At 41.0% G+C, this 15,430-nt stretch overlaps 1 protein-coding gene across 1 annotated transcript in view; it reads left to right on the top strand.

Moving 5' to 3' along the window:
• COL5A2 (collagen type V alpha 2 chain) overlaps positions 1-15,430 on the top strand; it is a 165,291-nt gene that overhangs the window by 77,463 nt on the left and 72,398 nt on the right. The window contains exons 3-7 of the mRNA XM_084643728.1: positions 2,655-2,668; positions 4,326-4,358; positions 5,405-5,437; positions 9,508-9,561; positions 14,542-14,652. Coding sequence (XP_084499854.1) covers positions 2,655-2,668; positions 4,326-4,358; positions 5,405-5,437; positions 9,508-9,561; positions 14,542-14,652 — 245 coding nt within the window. The remainder of the gene's footprint in view (positions 1-2,654; positions 2,669-4,325; positions 4,359-5,404; positions 5,438-9,507; positions 9,562-14,541; positions 14,653-15,430) is intronic.

Below are 15,430 nucleotides of genomic sequence, written 5' to 3'. Positions count from 1 at the left end.
CTGCCCAGCGTTTGGGGTTTGGATGTGATGCAAAAATAGGACTAAAGTTCAGGTTCAGCAAACTCTCTCAAGCAAACTTGTGAGATCAGCTATTCTCACGAGATTTCCACAGACTTAGACTCAAATCTCAATAGAATGGTTATTCCAGTGAGATTTTTGCTGTCTTGAGTTGTATCTGAGCTGGATCTGAAAGAGATTTCCTTTCTGGCTGTAGTTCTTACACACACCCAATACTGTTGAGGTGAGTTCATAGCCAGAGGTTTGATCTTAATCCCCCTTTTGAAATCTTGATGAGGTTTTGATTTCAGGTTCTTGTTTGGATCCAGTTTTATAAAAAACATATCATGTTGAGAGTTACATTCCATACACACCTCCTATTTTCCCTACTAAAATTGTATATGTATACATATAAAAATTGTTTAATAAAAAAACGATAGGGTAACTTTCTGAACAAAAATCTCTAAACTTTTCATTCTACACTCCTTAACACTGTGTATTATGTTATTTGAACCATATAATCATCTAAAGACATTTTTAAAAGGGAAATATTGCTGATTATATTAGTGTAAATAATGTAGAGTAATGGTAAAGGGAACATAGTAGGGAGTTGTATAATTAAGCAATAAGACAAGACATGGCATGCATTAATAAGCAGATGGTGCATACTTGCTGTGCATTAGGAGGCATTAGGCCATGGATGAGTGTCTTCAAGGAAGGAGAACATTATGGATACATTCTGGAATGTGTTGATGCTATTAAAGATATTAATAAATATCCCTCCTAAAGATTTTTGTTAAGACTTTGACCTCAGAGCTGTGAATTCACTGCCAGGGGAACTGTACATGAGTATTGCACGTACTTGACAAAAAACTCAAAGATCAATCAGTCGTCTGTAGCTTTTGAAAAATATCAGTGTCAGATACCATGATATTGGGTGGGATTGTCAAAAGTGCTGGTCTATCTGTTCCCAGTGAAGTTGATGGGAATATCACCATTGACTTGAATCGGAGCAGAGTTAAGCCCGTGTTGAGTGCTGTTGAAAATCCCACCATAGTGTTAAGTATTCCTAAAGAGTCTGGGAGCCAGATGTATTCACTTCTGGAAAAAAGCCCAGAGAGCGGGAAACTAGTGTGGATATACAGTGGGACACCATTAAAATGTCATGTGCAGGTGAATGAGCCCCTGATGGTGTCCTGAAGGATGACCCATCACTCTCACAGATCTTGGGAGACAGACCAGTCCTTGCTTACAGACAGCCCCCCAAACTGAAGCAAATACTCACCAGCAACCACACACCACACAACAAAACCACTAACCCAGGAACCTATCCTTGCAACAAAGCCCGATGCCAACTCTGTCCACATATCTATTCAAGTGGCACCATCATAGGACCTAATCACATCAGCCACGCCATCAGAGGCTCGTTCACCTGCACATCTACCAATGTGATATATGCCATCATGTGCCAGCAATGCCCCTCTGCCATGTACATTGGCCAAACCAGACAGTCTCTACACAAAAGAATAAATGGACACAAATCAGACACCAGGAATCATAACATTCAAAAACCAGTAGGAGAACACTTCAACCTCTCTGGTCACTCAGTAACAGACTTAAAGGTGGCAATTTTGCAATAGAAAAGCATCAAGAACAGACTTCAACGAGAAACTGCTGAAGTAGAATTAATTTGCAAACTAGATACCATTAACTTGGGCTTGCATAGAGGCTGGGAGTGGCTTGGTCATTACACAAATTGAATCTATTTCCCCATGTTAAGTATCCTCACACCTTCTTGTCAACTGTCTGAAATGGGCCATCTTGATTAGACTACAAAAGTTTTTTTTCTCCTGCTGATAATAGCTCATCTTAATTAATTAGCCTCTTAGAGTTGGTATGGCAACTTCCACCTTTTCATGTTCTCTGTATGTATATATATCTTCTTACTATATGTTCCATTCTATGCATCTGATGAAGTGGGCTGTAGCCCATGAAAGCTTTTGCTCAAATAAATTTTTTAGACTCTAAGGTGCCACAAGTACTCCTGTTCTTTTTGTATTAAACATGCTATTTCCTATTCTGTCCAACACTCAGAGAGGCTGGGCATCTAGGGCAGTGGTTCTCAAAGCTGGTCTGCTGCTTGTTCAGGGAAAGCTCCTGGCATGCTGGACTGGTTTGTTTACCTGCCGCGTCCACAGGTTCAGCTGATCGCGGCTCCCACTGGCCACGGTTCACCGCTCCAGGCCAATGGGGGCTGTGGGAAGGGCGGCCAGCACGTCCCTTGGCCTGTGCTGCTTCCTGCAGCCCCCATTGGCCTGGAGCGGCGAACCGCAGCCAGTGGGAGCCGCGATCGGCCGAACCTGTGGACGCGGCAAGTAAACAAATTGGTCTGGCACGCCAGGGTCTTTCCCTGAACAAGTGGCGGACCGGCTTTGAGAACCACTGATCTAGGGAACTCTTCCAAACCATACTGATCCCCCTTCAGGAAGGTGGGGCATGTGTACCTCTGGGCACTTCTCAAGCTCCCCACTGGCAATCTGACCATCTCCTATGCCTCCATGTTACACCATTCTGTCTGTACAGACATCCATTCACTCCTTAGAATGTTATGCCTCTCTGAGTAAACTAATTTGTTTCCTTTTTTGCTCCTTTTATAGGTAGAGGAAGGAAGGTAAGTTTTACTTTTTATCTTTTTAAGTGTATTAAAGCCCTAAAAAGGCTCCAGTTCTTTACTTGCAGCACTTAGAAAATTTAAATTATACAGTTAAATATCACAAACACTGCTCTTCTCGCTCTGGCTAGTGGATAGATCAACATGTCCCAGCAGACGTCATAAAATAATTAACCTCCCACAGCTGGCATCTTAATAATGAAACCTCTTTGTTCTCACTGAACCTTCTTCCTAATGCCTGGGGAGATTGCAGCCTGTCTGGAAGGTTATCAAATCTTGGGGAGGGCCACAACCTACGTTCCCTTATGGAGAGCACCCTCACAGAAACCTCCTCCCTTTTATCAAGGAAGTTCCAGCTGTAGTACCTAAGCTGGCTTCATCTCTAGCAGCATCACACAGGGATAAAAAGGGTCCAGATCATTTAAGACTTTATGCTGGGATTTTGTAAGGGAGTTAGGTGCCCAATGCCTTCTGATCCCCTTAGGTCCCTGAAAATCCCAGCTTCAGCACCTTGTATTCCACACTTAAACTAATTAGTAGTTAGTTCATATCCTGGAGCGCTGATGTAATGAGTCCCAACATGGAGACCTGTTTAATAAGCAGGGTTATTATAACAGCGTCATACTACCTAAATAATACTGTACTGTCAAGAATTCTGTGTGTCTTACATTTGCTGTTATATTTAATTAATTCATGGAGTTGACCCTGGATCAATTAGATCTTTGAGTTAATTACTAGAGATTGCATACAAGAGTCAACATACAAGTGCTCTTTAGCTCTATTTCAGTTATGCACCTATTTGTTCACTGTGTGTCATGAATACATATTTTAAAAAATAAACATCTTTCCAGCATCCTTCCTCTTTCACTACTGTAGTAGTTCAACTGACACAACAGAGCTCAGCTAACAGCATTACTTAATTCAACACTCAACACTAAATCTCATCAGAGAAAGAGCAAAGCAAAATTGAAACTGAGGTACTCAATTCCCACAGGGTTAGCAACCCTTATCTGAGTGTACACTGCAATAATATGCTAGTTATAAGTGGAGATGGTCCTGAACAGAAAAAAATCGTTCAGTTTCCATCTTTTCCGCCTTACAAAGTTCAAGAGTGTTTGGATCTGAATGTTCATTTTGACGCAGTATTGAGCAGCCTGAATGGTATGTTACTATAGGTAAAAGGCATTCTCTCCTGGTAAGATACTTTTGTCATTTCTTGATGTGCGAATGTCTGTAACATACCACATTATGTGAGGATAAGCAGGGAGAAAATGTGCTGGTAGTGAGATTTCTTAGAAAAAATGCAAATTTAAATACTTACCTCCAATAAATAACCTATTAAGAGGGGAACTAGCCTCAAATAAGTATTTAACTTTCATTTATATTTTTAAAGTGAAAGGTTTTAGATATTCAGTAATGCTAAACATTCACTTCTAAGTAAATGCAATAGCAGTATTAGAGGATAATATCTTTATACCTTTCTCTGTGGAACTAAACTGAAGGTACGTAGGTTGTTGGTAAACCATGCAAGGAAGTTTAATGTCACAGTGTGCATCATGTGTCAGTAATAATGTTGGAGAAAGCAGACTATTAATAAATAACAGTATTTATGAACTTTAACTGCCATCTGAGCTATTTTTGTTACTGCACCCTGCAGGGAGAAAAAGGAGAGCCTGGAGTGGTGCCAATTGTAAGTTAATTTCTTCTTCGTTTACCAGTACTTTTTGGAAGTATACACGTCTCATGCTGTAATTTAAGAGATATAAGAAAATTAATCACCCATATAACAGAATTGTAGCATTTATCCAATGAAAATATGTAAATTATTTAACACCAGCAACTGCCACAACAATATTTGTAATAGTTGCATTTATTTGGGAGGAATAAAATTAAGGCTAAGGAGAATTTCTTCCTAAAATATAACCGACAGTAGTTTTTGATGGCTAATATTTCATATGTACCATTGAAAACTGTCAATTGTATTTTTGGAAAAAATTCTGCAGAATTAAACCTGTACATAGTGACTTTCTTCTTCGTAGTTAGAATCTTTGCATAGTGTAATGGGCAATAGGTTAATATTAGAAGGGTCTAGAACTCATAAGTAGAGCCGGTAAACAAAATCAGCAATTTTTTAATTGAAAACCGTTTGTTTTTGACATTATTTATTTTTCAAAAATGCTCAAAATTAAGAATTCAAAATATTTTTTAATAATTGTGTGACCATTGCAACTTTCTGTCAGTTATTTATTTTTCCCCTCCCCTTCACAGGAAAAATATGGGGGAAAGTAAAAATATTAGAGAAAGTCAGAATAATTCAGTTTCTCTCACATTTACTTTTTCATCCTGGAAAAAGTTGACAATACAATTTTTTGTAAAAAAAAGAAAAAGTGGTGGAAAAACACTTTTTTACACTTTTAAAAACTTTTTCTATTGGAAAAATGGAAAAACTAAAAAGAGAGAGAAAGTAACACCCTCACTTTTTAAAATCTTCATTCACACTTTTCTAGTAGAAAAAAGTCAGCATAAAATTATCATCATATTTCCAAAGTTCTTGTTATGTTATTCTGAAAAGATACTGAAATTTAAAAGGGGTTACAAAATCATAAAAGTTGTCAAGTAGCTTAATTTACTATACAAATCTTCATTGTTCAGTGAGCAGTTTTCATAAGAGCAGTCATGACAAATGCATTCCTAGTGTTTTGTGAAAGCTTTAGCTCATGTCTTCTCTTTGTTTAGGTTATAGGAATACGAGGCCGCCCAGGACCGTCAGTAAGTAGCGTCTGTGCTTCTGTTCTTCTGATTATATTATTTTCAGTCTCTTCCATTTCCATTTTTTACTGTGAAAATGACTGTAAAACCCAGTGGGTGAGGAGGGCTGGGGGAATTCCAGAGCAGTAGTCAAGTGTGTGCAGGTGGTTGAGCAGCCAGGAAATTCACTGGGATCAGAGGCAGTCCGGGGCAATGGTCTGAGTTCTCTCAGGGGTCGGTAGCTGGGAGAGCCAATCCATGGGGCTGGGTCAGTGGGCTGGGCAGGCGAGGTCAGGAGAGGTGGCCAGGCAACAAAGTCAAGTCATTACTCCTGGGGGATTTTGTGCCACTGCGTGTGCGCATATTCAATGAGCCCTGCAGATTTCTCCCAAAATGTTGCTGCAGTTCTGCCTTTTGCCCCACAGAGGGCACTGTGGTGATAGCGCCGTGCCAGGGAGGGAAGAGAGGGAGCTGCCTTAGCAGCGCTTGTCAGGCCAGTTCGGGAGACAGGGGCTGTGAGGTGCTGGGGGGGGGGGGGTCAGACAGGGGCTTGTAAGGGTTAGTGGGGGAGGACAGACCGGGGTAGGGGCTGAATGGGAGTGAGGCATACGGCTCCGGAGGGAGGGAGGGCACAGGGACACATGGGGATGGGGGAGGGGTACAGGGACACATGGGGACAGGGGGTAGCTGGGTGAAGGCACAGAGACACATGGTGATGGGGGGAGGGGTACAGGGACACATGGTGATGGGGAAGGGGGGAGCTGGGTGAGGGCACAGAGACACATGGGGCAGGGGGAGGGGTGCAGAGTTATATAGGAACAGAGGGTGGCTGGGTGAGGGCACAGAGACACATGGGGACATGGACAGATGTGCCTGATTGAATGGGAGAGGCTAGGGGTCAGCCAGGGTCTGCATGGGGAAGCTCCCTAACAATCCCTCCCTGCGCCCCCCCGCCCCAAAAAAAACCTGTTCCATACTTTTCCCGTCCATACCCAACAGCCCTCCAAGTTCACACCCAGGCTCCTTCCCAGTAATTACTTCCCTCTGCCTCAGCTCTTCCGTTACCCCTATTCTCCCAAGCCTTTGCACTGCTTCTGAGGGGTGCAGGAAATACGGTTCTATATTGTAGTTGAAATGAATTATTACTCAGAGTTCTGTATTAATATGCCTAGTAAGGAATCTATTTGTCAAAAAACATTTCCTGAATCTTTTTTGTGTCTGTGTTGTTACAGACATACTTGCTGACTGGTATTTTGAAATAAATGACCACACATAATTGAAACTGGTGTGATTATATTGAGTTATTTTGACAAATAAAATATGCAGAATTTTGCAGAATTTTAAAATATTGTGCGCATAATTTTTAATTTTTTGGCACAGAATTCCAGCAGCAGTAATGAAAGTCATGCAAAGCAGCAAGGCCAAGCGTCTAGGCAGCAACCAGCAGGCAGTGGCCTGTTGCTCAGACAGCTTCCCCTTCCATTGGGGCTGTTATATAGTTCAGGTACCCAATGAAAGTGCTGTCTGTCCAGCCAATCAGGGGCCTCGGGCATGGCTGCTGTGTGTCTGTAGGCTTCTAGCACTAAGGCTGTTGGTCAGTGGCAGCAGTTTGGTGCAGTGGCTAAAGATGCTGTCTAAGGATCTGGCATGCCTGGGTTCAATATCAGCGTCCTGACAGTAACTGTTAATTGACTGTAAGCTCTTTGGGCAAGGATTGTGTTTCTGATCTGTTTGTACAGCACCTATTAAAATGGGGTCCTGGTGCATGACTGGGAATCTTATGCACTACAATAATATAAATATTAATAAATAATAATAATAATAATAATAATAAAGGGGCAAATCTTGTCTGAACTTCCATGGTTGTGGAGGGCCCTGCCTTCAATGTAGCTGCAATGGCTCCACTGAGCAGGGGAGGAACAGGACTGGGGACCCTGTGCTGGTGTTTAAACCCATTAGTATGCTGCAGAGAACAGCTCATTGAAGGCTAATTGAGGTACAGCATGCAGAGGTGGGTTGAGAAGGGGCAGAGTCCTGTGGGTCCAACAACCAGTGAACCTCCTGGTACTGTATGTCGGAAGTTGCAATAGAAGCCACATATTGTCTCTACTACCAGTATGTGACCTGGTGGGGATGGAAGGTTGCATTTCTCACCCTCCTATGCAGGAAATGGTACTGGGCTGGGGTAGGATATGCTCATCCATGAAAGCCATAAATACTGAAAGAGAGATGTGGGGAGAGGCACTAAACTTCAGGGAACATATTGTCCTTCTGTTAGGTAGTCTACAACAGTGGTTTTCCATCTGTGGTCCATGGACCTCTGAGGGTCTGCAGACTATGTCTAAGATTTCCAAAGGAGTCCGTACCTCCATTCAAAATTTTTTAGGGGTCTACAAATGAAAAAAGGTAGAAAACAACTACAACAATAAGATGTAAGAAACAACTCACAAGGGAATGAGTTACATACAGCCAGGAATTCTGGTATACTGCCCTGAGGTCCAATGAACGTGGCAGCAGGAGTTATGAAACCACAGAAAAGAGAGCATGAAACAGCCCTAAGCTGCTGTAAAATCTGTGGCAGAATGCAATTGTTCTGCTGAGCACGCACAGTGACATCAGGAAAGGACAGCAGTGGTCTTGGGATCATAGGACAGGAGAAAGGGATGGAGCACTTAAGAAATGGAAAGCAGGTTGCTAGGGGATTTCTGGCACTAAAACAAATGGACAGTGCCATAGCACTTGTGTGAGTGCTTTTGGCCATCAGGTGTGCCTTGTGAATGCTGAATCTATTGATCTATTTGAAGGGTTTGATATCTAATTCCACCCTTGCATGTGCCTGCTGAGATCCAGGGCATCAGGTCCTGTCCTAGTATCCTTTGGAGAATCCTTTGTTCTTCAGTGTGAACCATGTCCTTAAGGATTCATTTCTTTCTTATTTTCCAGTTCTGCATCTAGCACCTCTCTGTAATGCTCCTTGCATCGTTAAAGTTGCTGTCACCTCATCTGACCCAGGGCAGTGTTCTGATCTCTTTTTTCTTTCTATCCTTTTTGGCTACTGCCTTGTGTTGCTGCTTTGTGATTATGTTTTTACGTTTTTCCCTCTTTGTTTGCTACTTTGGCTGCTGTGTGTGGGGCCTTTCCTATAATTTCCCTTCTTGTGTCTACCCTCTGGTGCTTGCCCATTCAGATGGGTATCCATTCCCCGGGAGAGGATTGCACGTATGCTGAATTCTTCTTTTTCTGTACCTTTTTAAGCTGAAATTTTCTTGCATGCACTCTTTCCTGCACCCCTTGGATGAAGATGCTCTTCAAGAGTAACACATTCACAACTAAAATGAATGTCTCTCTTCTTTTCCCCACCCCCAGAAATAAATGACAGATGTTGGGTGGAATTCCACCCCCATTCAAGTCAATGGTAGTTTTGGTATGGACTTCAGTAGGGCCAGGATTTTATCCCTTGGGTGTGATTTTCCATTGCCTTCCACCTTCCACCTGCACAAAGTGAGAGCAAAGTGGATGTAAAAGGCTACCGCCAATATGACAGAGCGGAGAATTCTTTTTTGATAGAGGAGCCACTCTGAGGTCAGTGCTTCCCGCCTCATGGCCAAAGTGGCCTCCTTATCTTCAGAGGGTGGAAGGACTGGAGGCAACACGTACTGGTGGATCCTCCAGCCTCATCAATGGTGCAGATCTTCATTGTTCTGGCACAGGGAGTCTCTGCACAGGGGACAAGCACCTCTTTTGTAGACTGCCCAAATCTTGTAGCCTGTTTGCAGGGGAATAGCACTGGTTCTACTACCTCTAAGGACCTATATGTTTGAGGAAAAATGGGGAGCATTTGAGGGTCTTTGTGATATTTATGATATTGCTGTCTAGCATTGCTCTCCTGAATCTGTAAGAAGTGATTTTGAAGTGAGTCCACTTTTTTAAAAGGCAAACAAACCAAAGTACTGGCCTCACATTGAGTGTATGCTTTCCTGAGAAGGGCTGTTTTTATAAAATTACTTTTTAAATAATTATTTCATTTTACATTTTCAAAATTCTGTAAATCATTAGCTCAATGTATTTAATGGTTTTATTTATTCCTTTAGGGACCTCCAGGCTCACAAGGACCAAGAGGAGAACGAGGACCTAAGGGGAGACCTGTAAGTTGCTAAATGCTGTTCCTAGAAGCTCACGCAATCAGTATTCACATGCAGGGCTGACCTCAAAGTGCTAAATCGTCTTACATCTGCTCTAAGATCCAGTGCCTTATAAACATTCCTGTTCCTTTCCACCTACCTCCCAAAACACAGATCACAAGGCCTGAGGATTTTGTATCCACTGGTTCTCTGAATAGTTTGAAACATGAATTTTACCTTTGAAACAATTGACCAATGTCTAGAGGCATTGCCACTCACAAGTCATCATTTGCCAGCACTTATACAAAATGATACCCAAAATGAGACACGAAGTATCTCATGCCTTTGTAAGGCAACTAAAGGTAAATGTTGACTTTTTAATGGCGACAACTTTGTATCAGAGGTGATATTAACTGCTTAGAGTATTTCAAAATGGAAGGGAGAGCTCAAGAAATAAGTAGGAGTCAATGTGTGGGCAGAACATGGAAGTATACTAGTGAATAATATTATTAAGACTGCACTGCAGAAATAAATGCTTAATAAAGGAATTTCAGCATCTGCACGATCGCATGATTGGTGGTAGTATGAACTGCTGAAAGGGAATGGTGAAGATATCAAAGGAGTTGAGGTTCTTTCAAGTGGGTCTAAAAAGGATCCTTTCAATCTCAGAATTCTCTTCTGTGCTCCATAATGTTCTAGTATGGAGCCTTTGAAATAGGATTATGCTTTATAATGGTAGACTGCTTCTCCAACATGTGCCTTACTGAAACAGAACCATAGCAAAAATGCAGGTGCTGCTTTAAACAGGTTTTTAGATTTTAAACAGCAAGATTATGTCAGTTTATCTTGGATATACTCTCATCCCTTAATACAGAAGAAGTTCTCATTGACTTCCTCTGGCCCTGACTAAAGGCCAGACCTCTTAGACCCATAAGAATACTTTACTCCATTCCACCCCCACTCCTCCCACCCAAAGTTTTGAGGCTGCTTTTGGAAAGGGGGGCCTCCATGCTAATGCTGACTTTCTATTTCCTTATGGACCTGTGTTTAAGGAAAACAAAAAACGTTTAGATGTAAATGAAGCAGTGTCATATTTTTCTACTTTTATTTTAGGCATCAGATTATTTGTTAATCATGTAATGTGAAGAAATGCCACTTGGTGGTTGAGTTTAGCAGCTGTAGGTTTATAAAATACATTGCATTGTGGGAGGAGGAGTTTTGAAATAAGAATCAATGTAGCTGTCTGTTTAGCAACAGCAACCTTCGTTTCCGCAATCTGCCTCCTGGGATTGAACCAGTTACTTCTTTGAATTCAAACATTATTATTCTTAGTTTTTACAAGTAATGTTTTTACATGATTGAAAATAAACTAAATCTTGTTCAGGGTGCTCTAGTTTCACTTAGTATACTGGTATAGTAGGTATTAATTATATGAGTGCCTTAATAGTATGACAAACTGTGGTTTGAAACTGTTTTACCGTGGACTATTTTCTTTCACTATAATATCAAAGGCAAAACTTTAATCTTTTGTTTTCTGAAGACCAATGACAAATGACCACAGTATTACTGTATTTGCAGTAAACTGTGTGCATGTTCAAAGGATGCCACCTTGTGGCCTAGATGGAATATCTCTTACTTAAAATCTCCCCATGTTTGCTGAGTTACTAAAAGATGAACAGGGATGAACAAAATGGTTTTAGAAAACTAAAACATTCAATATGAGCTAACTCCAGCTAATTAGTTTTCCTCTCCAAATAAATATAAACACACAATTTGCTAGTTTTCATTCCACAGTGTTGATGTTGCAGCTGATGAATTCCACATTATATTTTTTCCTTCTACAAAGTATGTGTCTAAAAGACTGTTTTGGTATAAGGCTAGTGCATTGTTGCCCTCAAACTCCATTTAGCATGGAGGGTTCAGTGCTTGTAGGCCAGTCAAAACAAAATAAAACATCTGGAAACAACAAATATATACTATTGGCCATGATTTTCAAACGTGACTAGTAATTTTGGGTGCCTCAATTTTTTGGGTGCTCAACCTGAGACATTTTAAAGAGGCTTGATTCCCAGGTGACAGGCGCTCCTCACCTTCTCTTAAATCAGGCTGCTTTAAGGTGTCTCAAGTTGGACATCCAAAATCACTTGTCATTTTAGAAAAGCTTGTCCCATTGTTCGTTGGCATAGATATTTTCCTTCCAATGAGTGGATTCTGTCTGTTTCATTCCAGAACAAAGAAATGAAAATAGAAAAACACACTGTTCCTGTTTTTTAGATTGTAAGATTTTTGAGGCTGGCATTATGTCTACCTCTGTTTGTATAAGACCTAGTATAATGGGGCATAATATTCTCTGGGGCCTGTGGGTGCTACTATAATTTACATATTAAATAATAATGCAGGATTTCTTGCAAAGTTCAGGTACCTGAGGAGACTCTAGTAGACTTACCCTCTGTGCACATCCATCCTGCAGGGATGAACTCATTCTAGTCCATAGCTCCTGTCCAGTCAACAACTAGAACTGAAATTCAAACAGTGTGTATGTTAAGGGAAAAGGCTGCTTTTCTCCCATATTGCTAGGGACACATGACTTCTGACCATAAAAATGATATAGCTAGAATTATGAAAGAAAGCATTAACTTGTCCCCTGGGAGTTTTCAGGAGTTCTTTAGTAGCTGATATGGTCCTATGGTCACTAGTAGGCATGGGCTATCCTAATGCAGTTCCCAAACTCCCAGGGGACTCATTCCAGTGCACAATAAACCCTCAGATGATTACAGTCCTTATCAAATAGAAATAAAAGCAAGCCAGATTGTTATAGTAGTACAGCATGTGTTTGTAATGATGGCTCATTAAAGAAGACTTCATAAGTTTTATGTTCGCGGGCTCTTTATAGAGATTTAGCAAGGTTCAGAGGCTCATAAAATGTTTCCTTCACTATAATCAAACATATCTCTCTATGTGTAGGTAGAAGTGAAAGTGGTGGTCGGAGCAAATACTTCAAAGTGTTTATTCATTTAAAAATGGATTTTTACGTGTCCAAGAAATATTTCTATTGATTTTTAGCTGTTTAACTCCATTGATGTCTTGCCAGCTGCTTCTTTATTTAGTTCTTCTTCTCATACAAGCTGTATGCAGGGGAAAGGGGACAATATGGAATTCATTAGAATGACTATGTGACTGTAGTCACTCAGAGAAGCTATGAGATAGATTCTGGTCTAATTTATGCCACTGCTAATCTGAGGTAACTCCTTGGCATCAGTTAACCTCGTATTTGCACTGGTATAGATCACATTCTGAGGCCTGGTGTACACTAGAAAATTAAGTCAGCTTAACTACATTGCTCAGGGGTGTGAAAAAGCGGTGTAGGTGAGCCAACGTAGACAGTGCTAGGCTGACAGAAGAATTCTTCTCTTTTGACCTAGCTACCACATCTAAGGGAGGTGGATTACCTGTGCTGACAGGAGAAACCCTCCCATCAGTATAGGTAGTGTCTACTGAAGCCTTGCAGTGCACAGTTGCTCTGTTCTAGCATTTCAAGATTAGGCAAGCCCTGTTCTTGTGTGTCATTTGTGCAGCAAATTCATGATAGTTGGAGGTCTGTCTCTGATAGCAGGCTGCAAACATTCAGCTTCATTGAAATCTACTCTGTATATCTTCTAATCAAACATTCTATTTTTAGAAAAATAATTCTTGCTACACTTACACTGTGTGCAAGGCTAAGCATTTCTAAAGCCACAATAAACAGCTTTTGGGAATGATATGAACTGTTCCTGGGCCCCTAAAAGAATATTTTTAAAGAAGACCGTCTAATTTATCTCTATACTTGATGGCTGCTGTTACTTCCAGCCAGTGCTTCTTGTCTGAGGACCAGGAATGATCATAAGAATGGTCATGTTGGGTCAGACTAATGGTCCATCTAGCCCAGTATCCTGTCTTCTGATAGTGGCCAGTATCAGATGCTTCAGAGGGAATAAACTGAACAGGGCAATCATTGAGTGATCCATCCCCTGTTGTCCAGTTCCAGATTCTTGCAGTAAGGGGTTTAGGAATACCCAGGACATGGGGTTCCGTCCCTGACAGTCTTGACTAATAGCCACTAATGGACTTATTTTCCATATGAACTTATTGCATTCTTTTTTGAACCTGGTTAAGTTTTCGCCTTAACAGGTTGATTGTGCATTGTGTGAAGAAATACTTCCTTTTTTGTGTGTTTTAAATCTGCTGCATATTAATTTCACTGTGTGACCCCTGGTTCTTGTGTTATGTGAGGGGTAATTCTTCCCTGTTCACTTTCTCCACACCATTCATGATTTTATAGACCTTTATCATATCCCTCCTTAGTCGTCTCTTTTCCAAGCTGAAATGATCTCACTCTTATTAATTTCTCCTCATATGGAAGCTGTTCCATACTTGTAATCTTTTTTGTTGCCCTTCTCTGTACATTTTTCAATTCTAATACATCTTTTTTGAGATGGAGCAACCAGAACTGCTGTCCGTATTCCAAGTGTTAGCATACCACAAATTAACCTAATGGCATTATGATATTTTCTGACTTATTATCTATCCCTTTCCAAATAGTTCCCCCCATTCTGTTAACTCTTTTGATTGCCACTGCACACTGAGTAATGTGTTCAGAGAAGTATGCACGATGACCCCAAGATCTCTTTCTTGAGTGGTAACAGCTAAATTAGACCCCATCATTTTGTATGTATAGTTGGGATTATGTTTCCAAGGTGCATTACTTTGCACTTATCAACACTGAATTTCAGCTGCCATTTTATTTAGTTTTGTGAGATCCCTTTGTAACTGTTTGCAGTCAGCTTTGGACTTTAACTAGCTTGAGTACTTATGGGGGATGCTGTCTGCTTGCAGACCTTTTCAGCAGAAACATTACCATTTCCCTTGGTTTTAATAAAAACTAGGCAAGCATTTGTAAAGTCTAAAGAAGCTCATTAATATATTTGGTATGTATCTGTACTAACTTTCTGCTGACTTTCTTTCAAGGGTCCTCGTGGTCCTCAAGGGATTGATGGGGAACCTGGTATCCCTGGACAGCCTGGTGATCCTGGACCCCCAGGACATCCAACTCACTCAGGACCAGATGGGAGGAGTGCGGTAAGTTTTATAGATGCATAAGAATGGGACCCAGGTGGATGATGGACTGGATCAATCAATGTGCCAAATGCCCCCAATTCCCATTTACCAGGATCTGCCTTTCAGAGATGCAAAACCGGCCATAGAAAGATGTCTTAGGGTTGGGGTGTTGTGGATATGATTCCAATCCGGTCATTAATCTCTACCACCCATTCTCATTAAAATGAATGATTTGCTCTTTGATACCTGGGGCCATGGGTGAAGAAGCACAGTGAGTGTGGTTCCAGCCAATGGTAAGTGATCAGATTTCAGAGTGTCAGTGTGGTTGTGTTTTGTACATGCAGTAAATCAAGATTTAAGTATTTACATATGTTGGTATTTATTTCAGTGTCTTCTAACTTTAAGTTTTCTAACCAGCACAGGTTTAATTAGTGACTAGATACTTTTTATGAATAGTTAAGATGATTCTTGCTCTCAATTTCTGTTGCATCTCTGAGAGGATGGGGATGTTAACCTTCTACCTTCATGTGCTTATAGATAGTAGGCTTTGAAAAGACCATCCAGGTAATTTAATCCACCCCCTGAATTACTTCTGCTCTATACTAAATGGCTGGAGGAGGTGTGAGAGAAAGAAATCCTTTCCTTTTAATTAAACTGAACCAACCTTTGGAAACAAACTGATCAAATAAGAAGCTAATGGAAAGGGTGGAAAGTGCCTGTCGAAGATGCAAATGGTGGCAATAAGAGGATTAATGATTTGGAAGGTCTGACTTTTGAGGAAGTTCTGAAAGAATTTAGT

The sequence above is a fragment of the Lepidochelys olivacea genome (genome assembly GCF_965140295.1).
Source record: "Lepidochelys olivacea isolate rLepOli2 genome assembly, chromosome: 11".
NCBI lineage: Eukaryota > Metazoa > Chordata > Testudines > Cheloniidae > Lepidochelys > Lepidochelys olivacea.
Note: the sequence above shows the minus strand (reverse complement) of the source record. Positions and strands in the feature narration are given on the sequence as shown.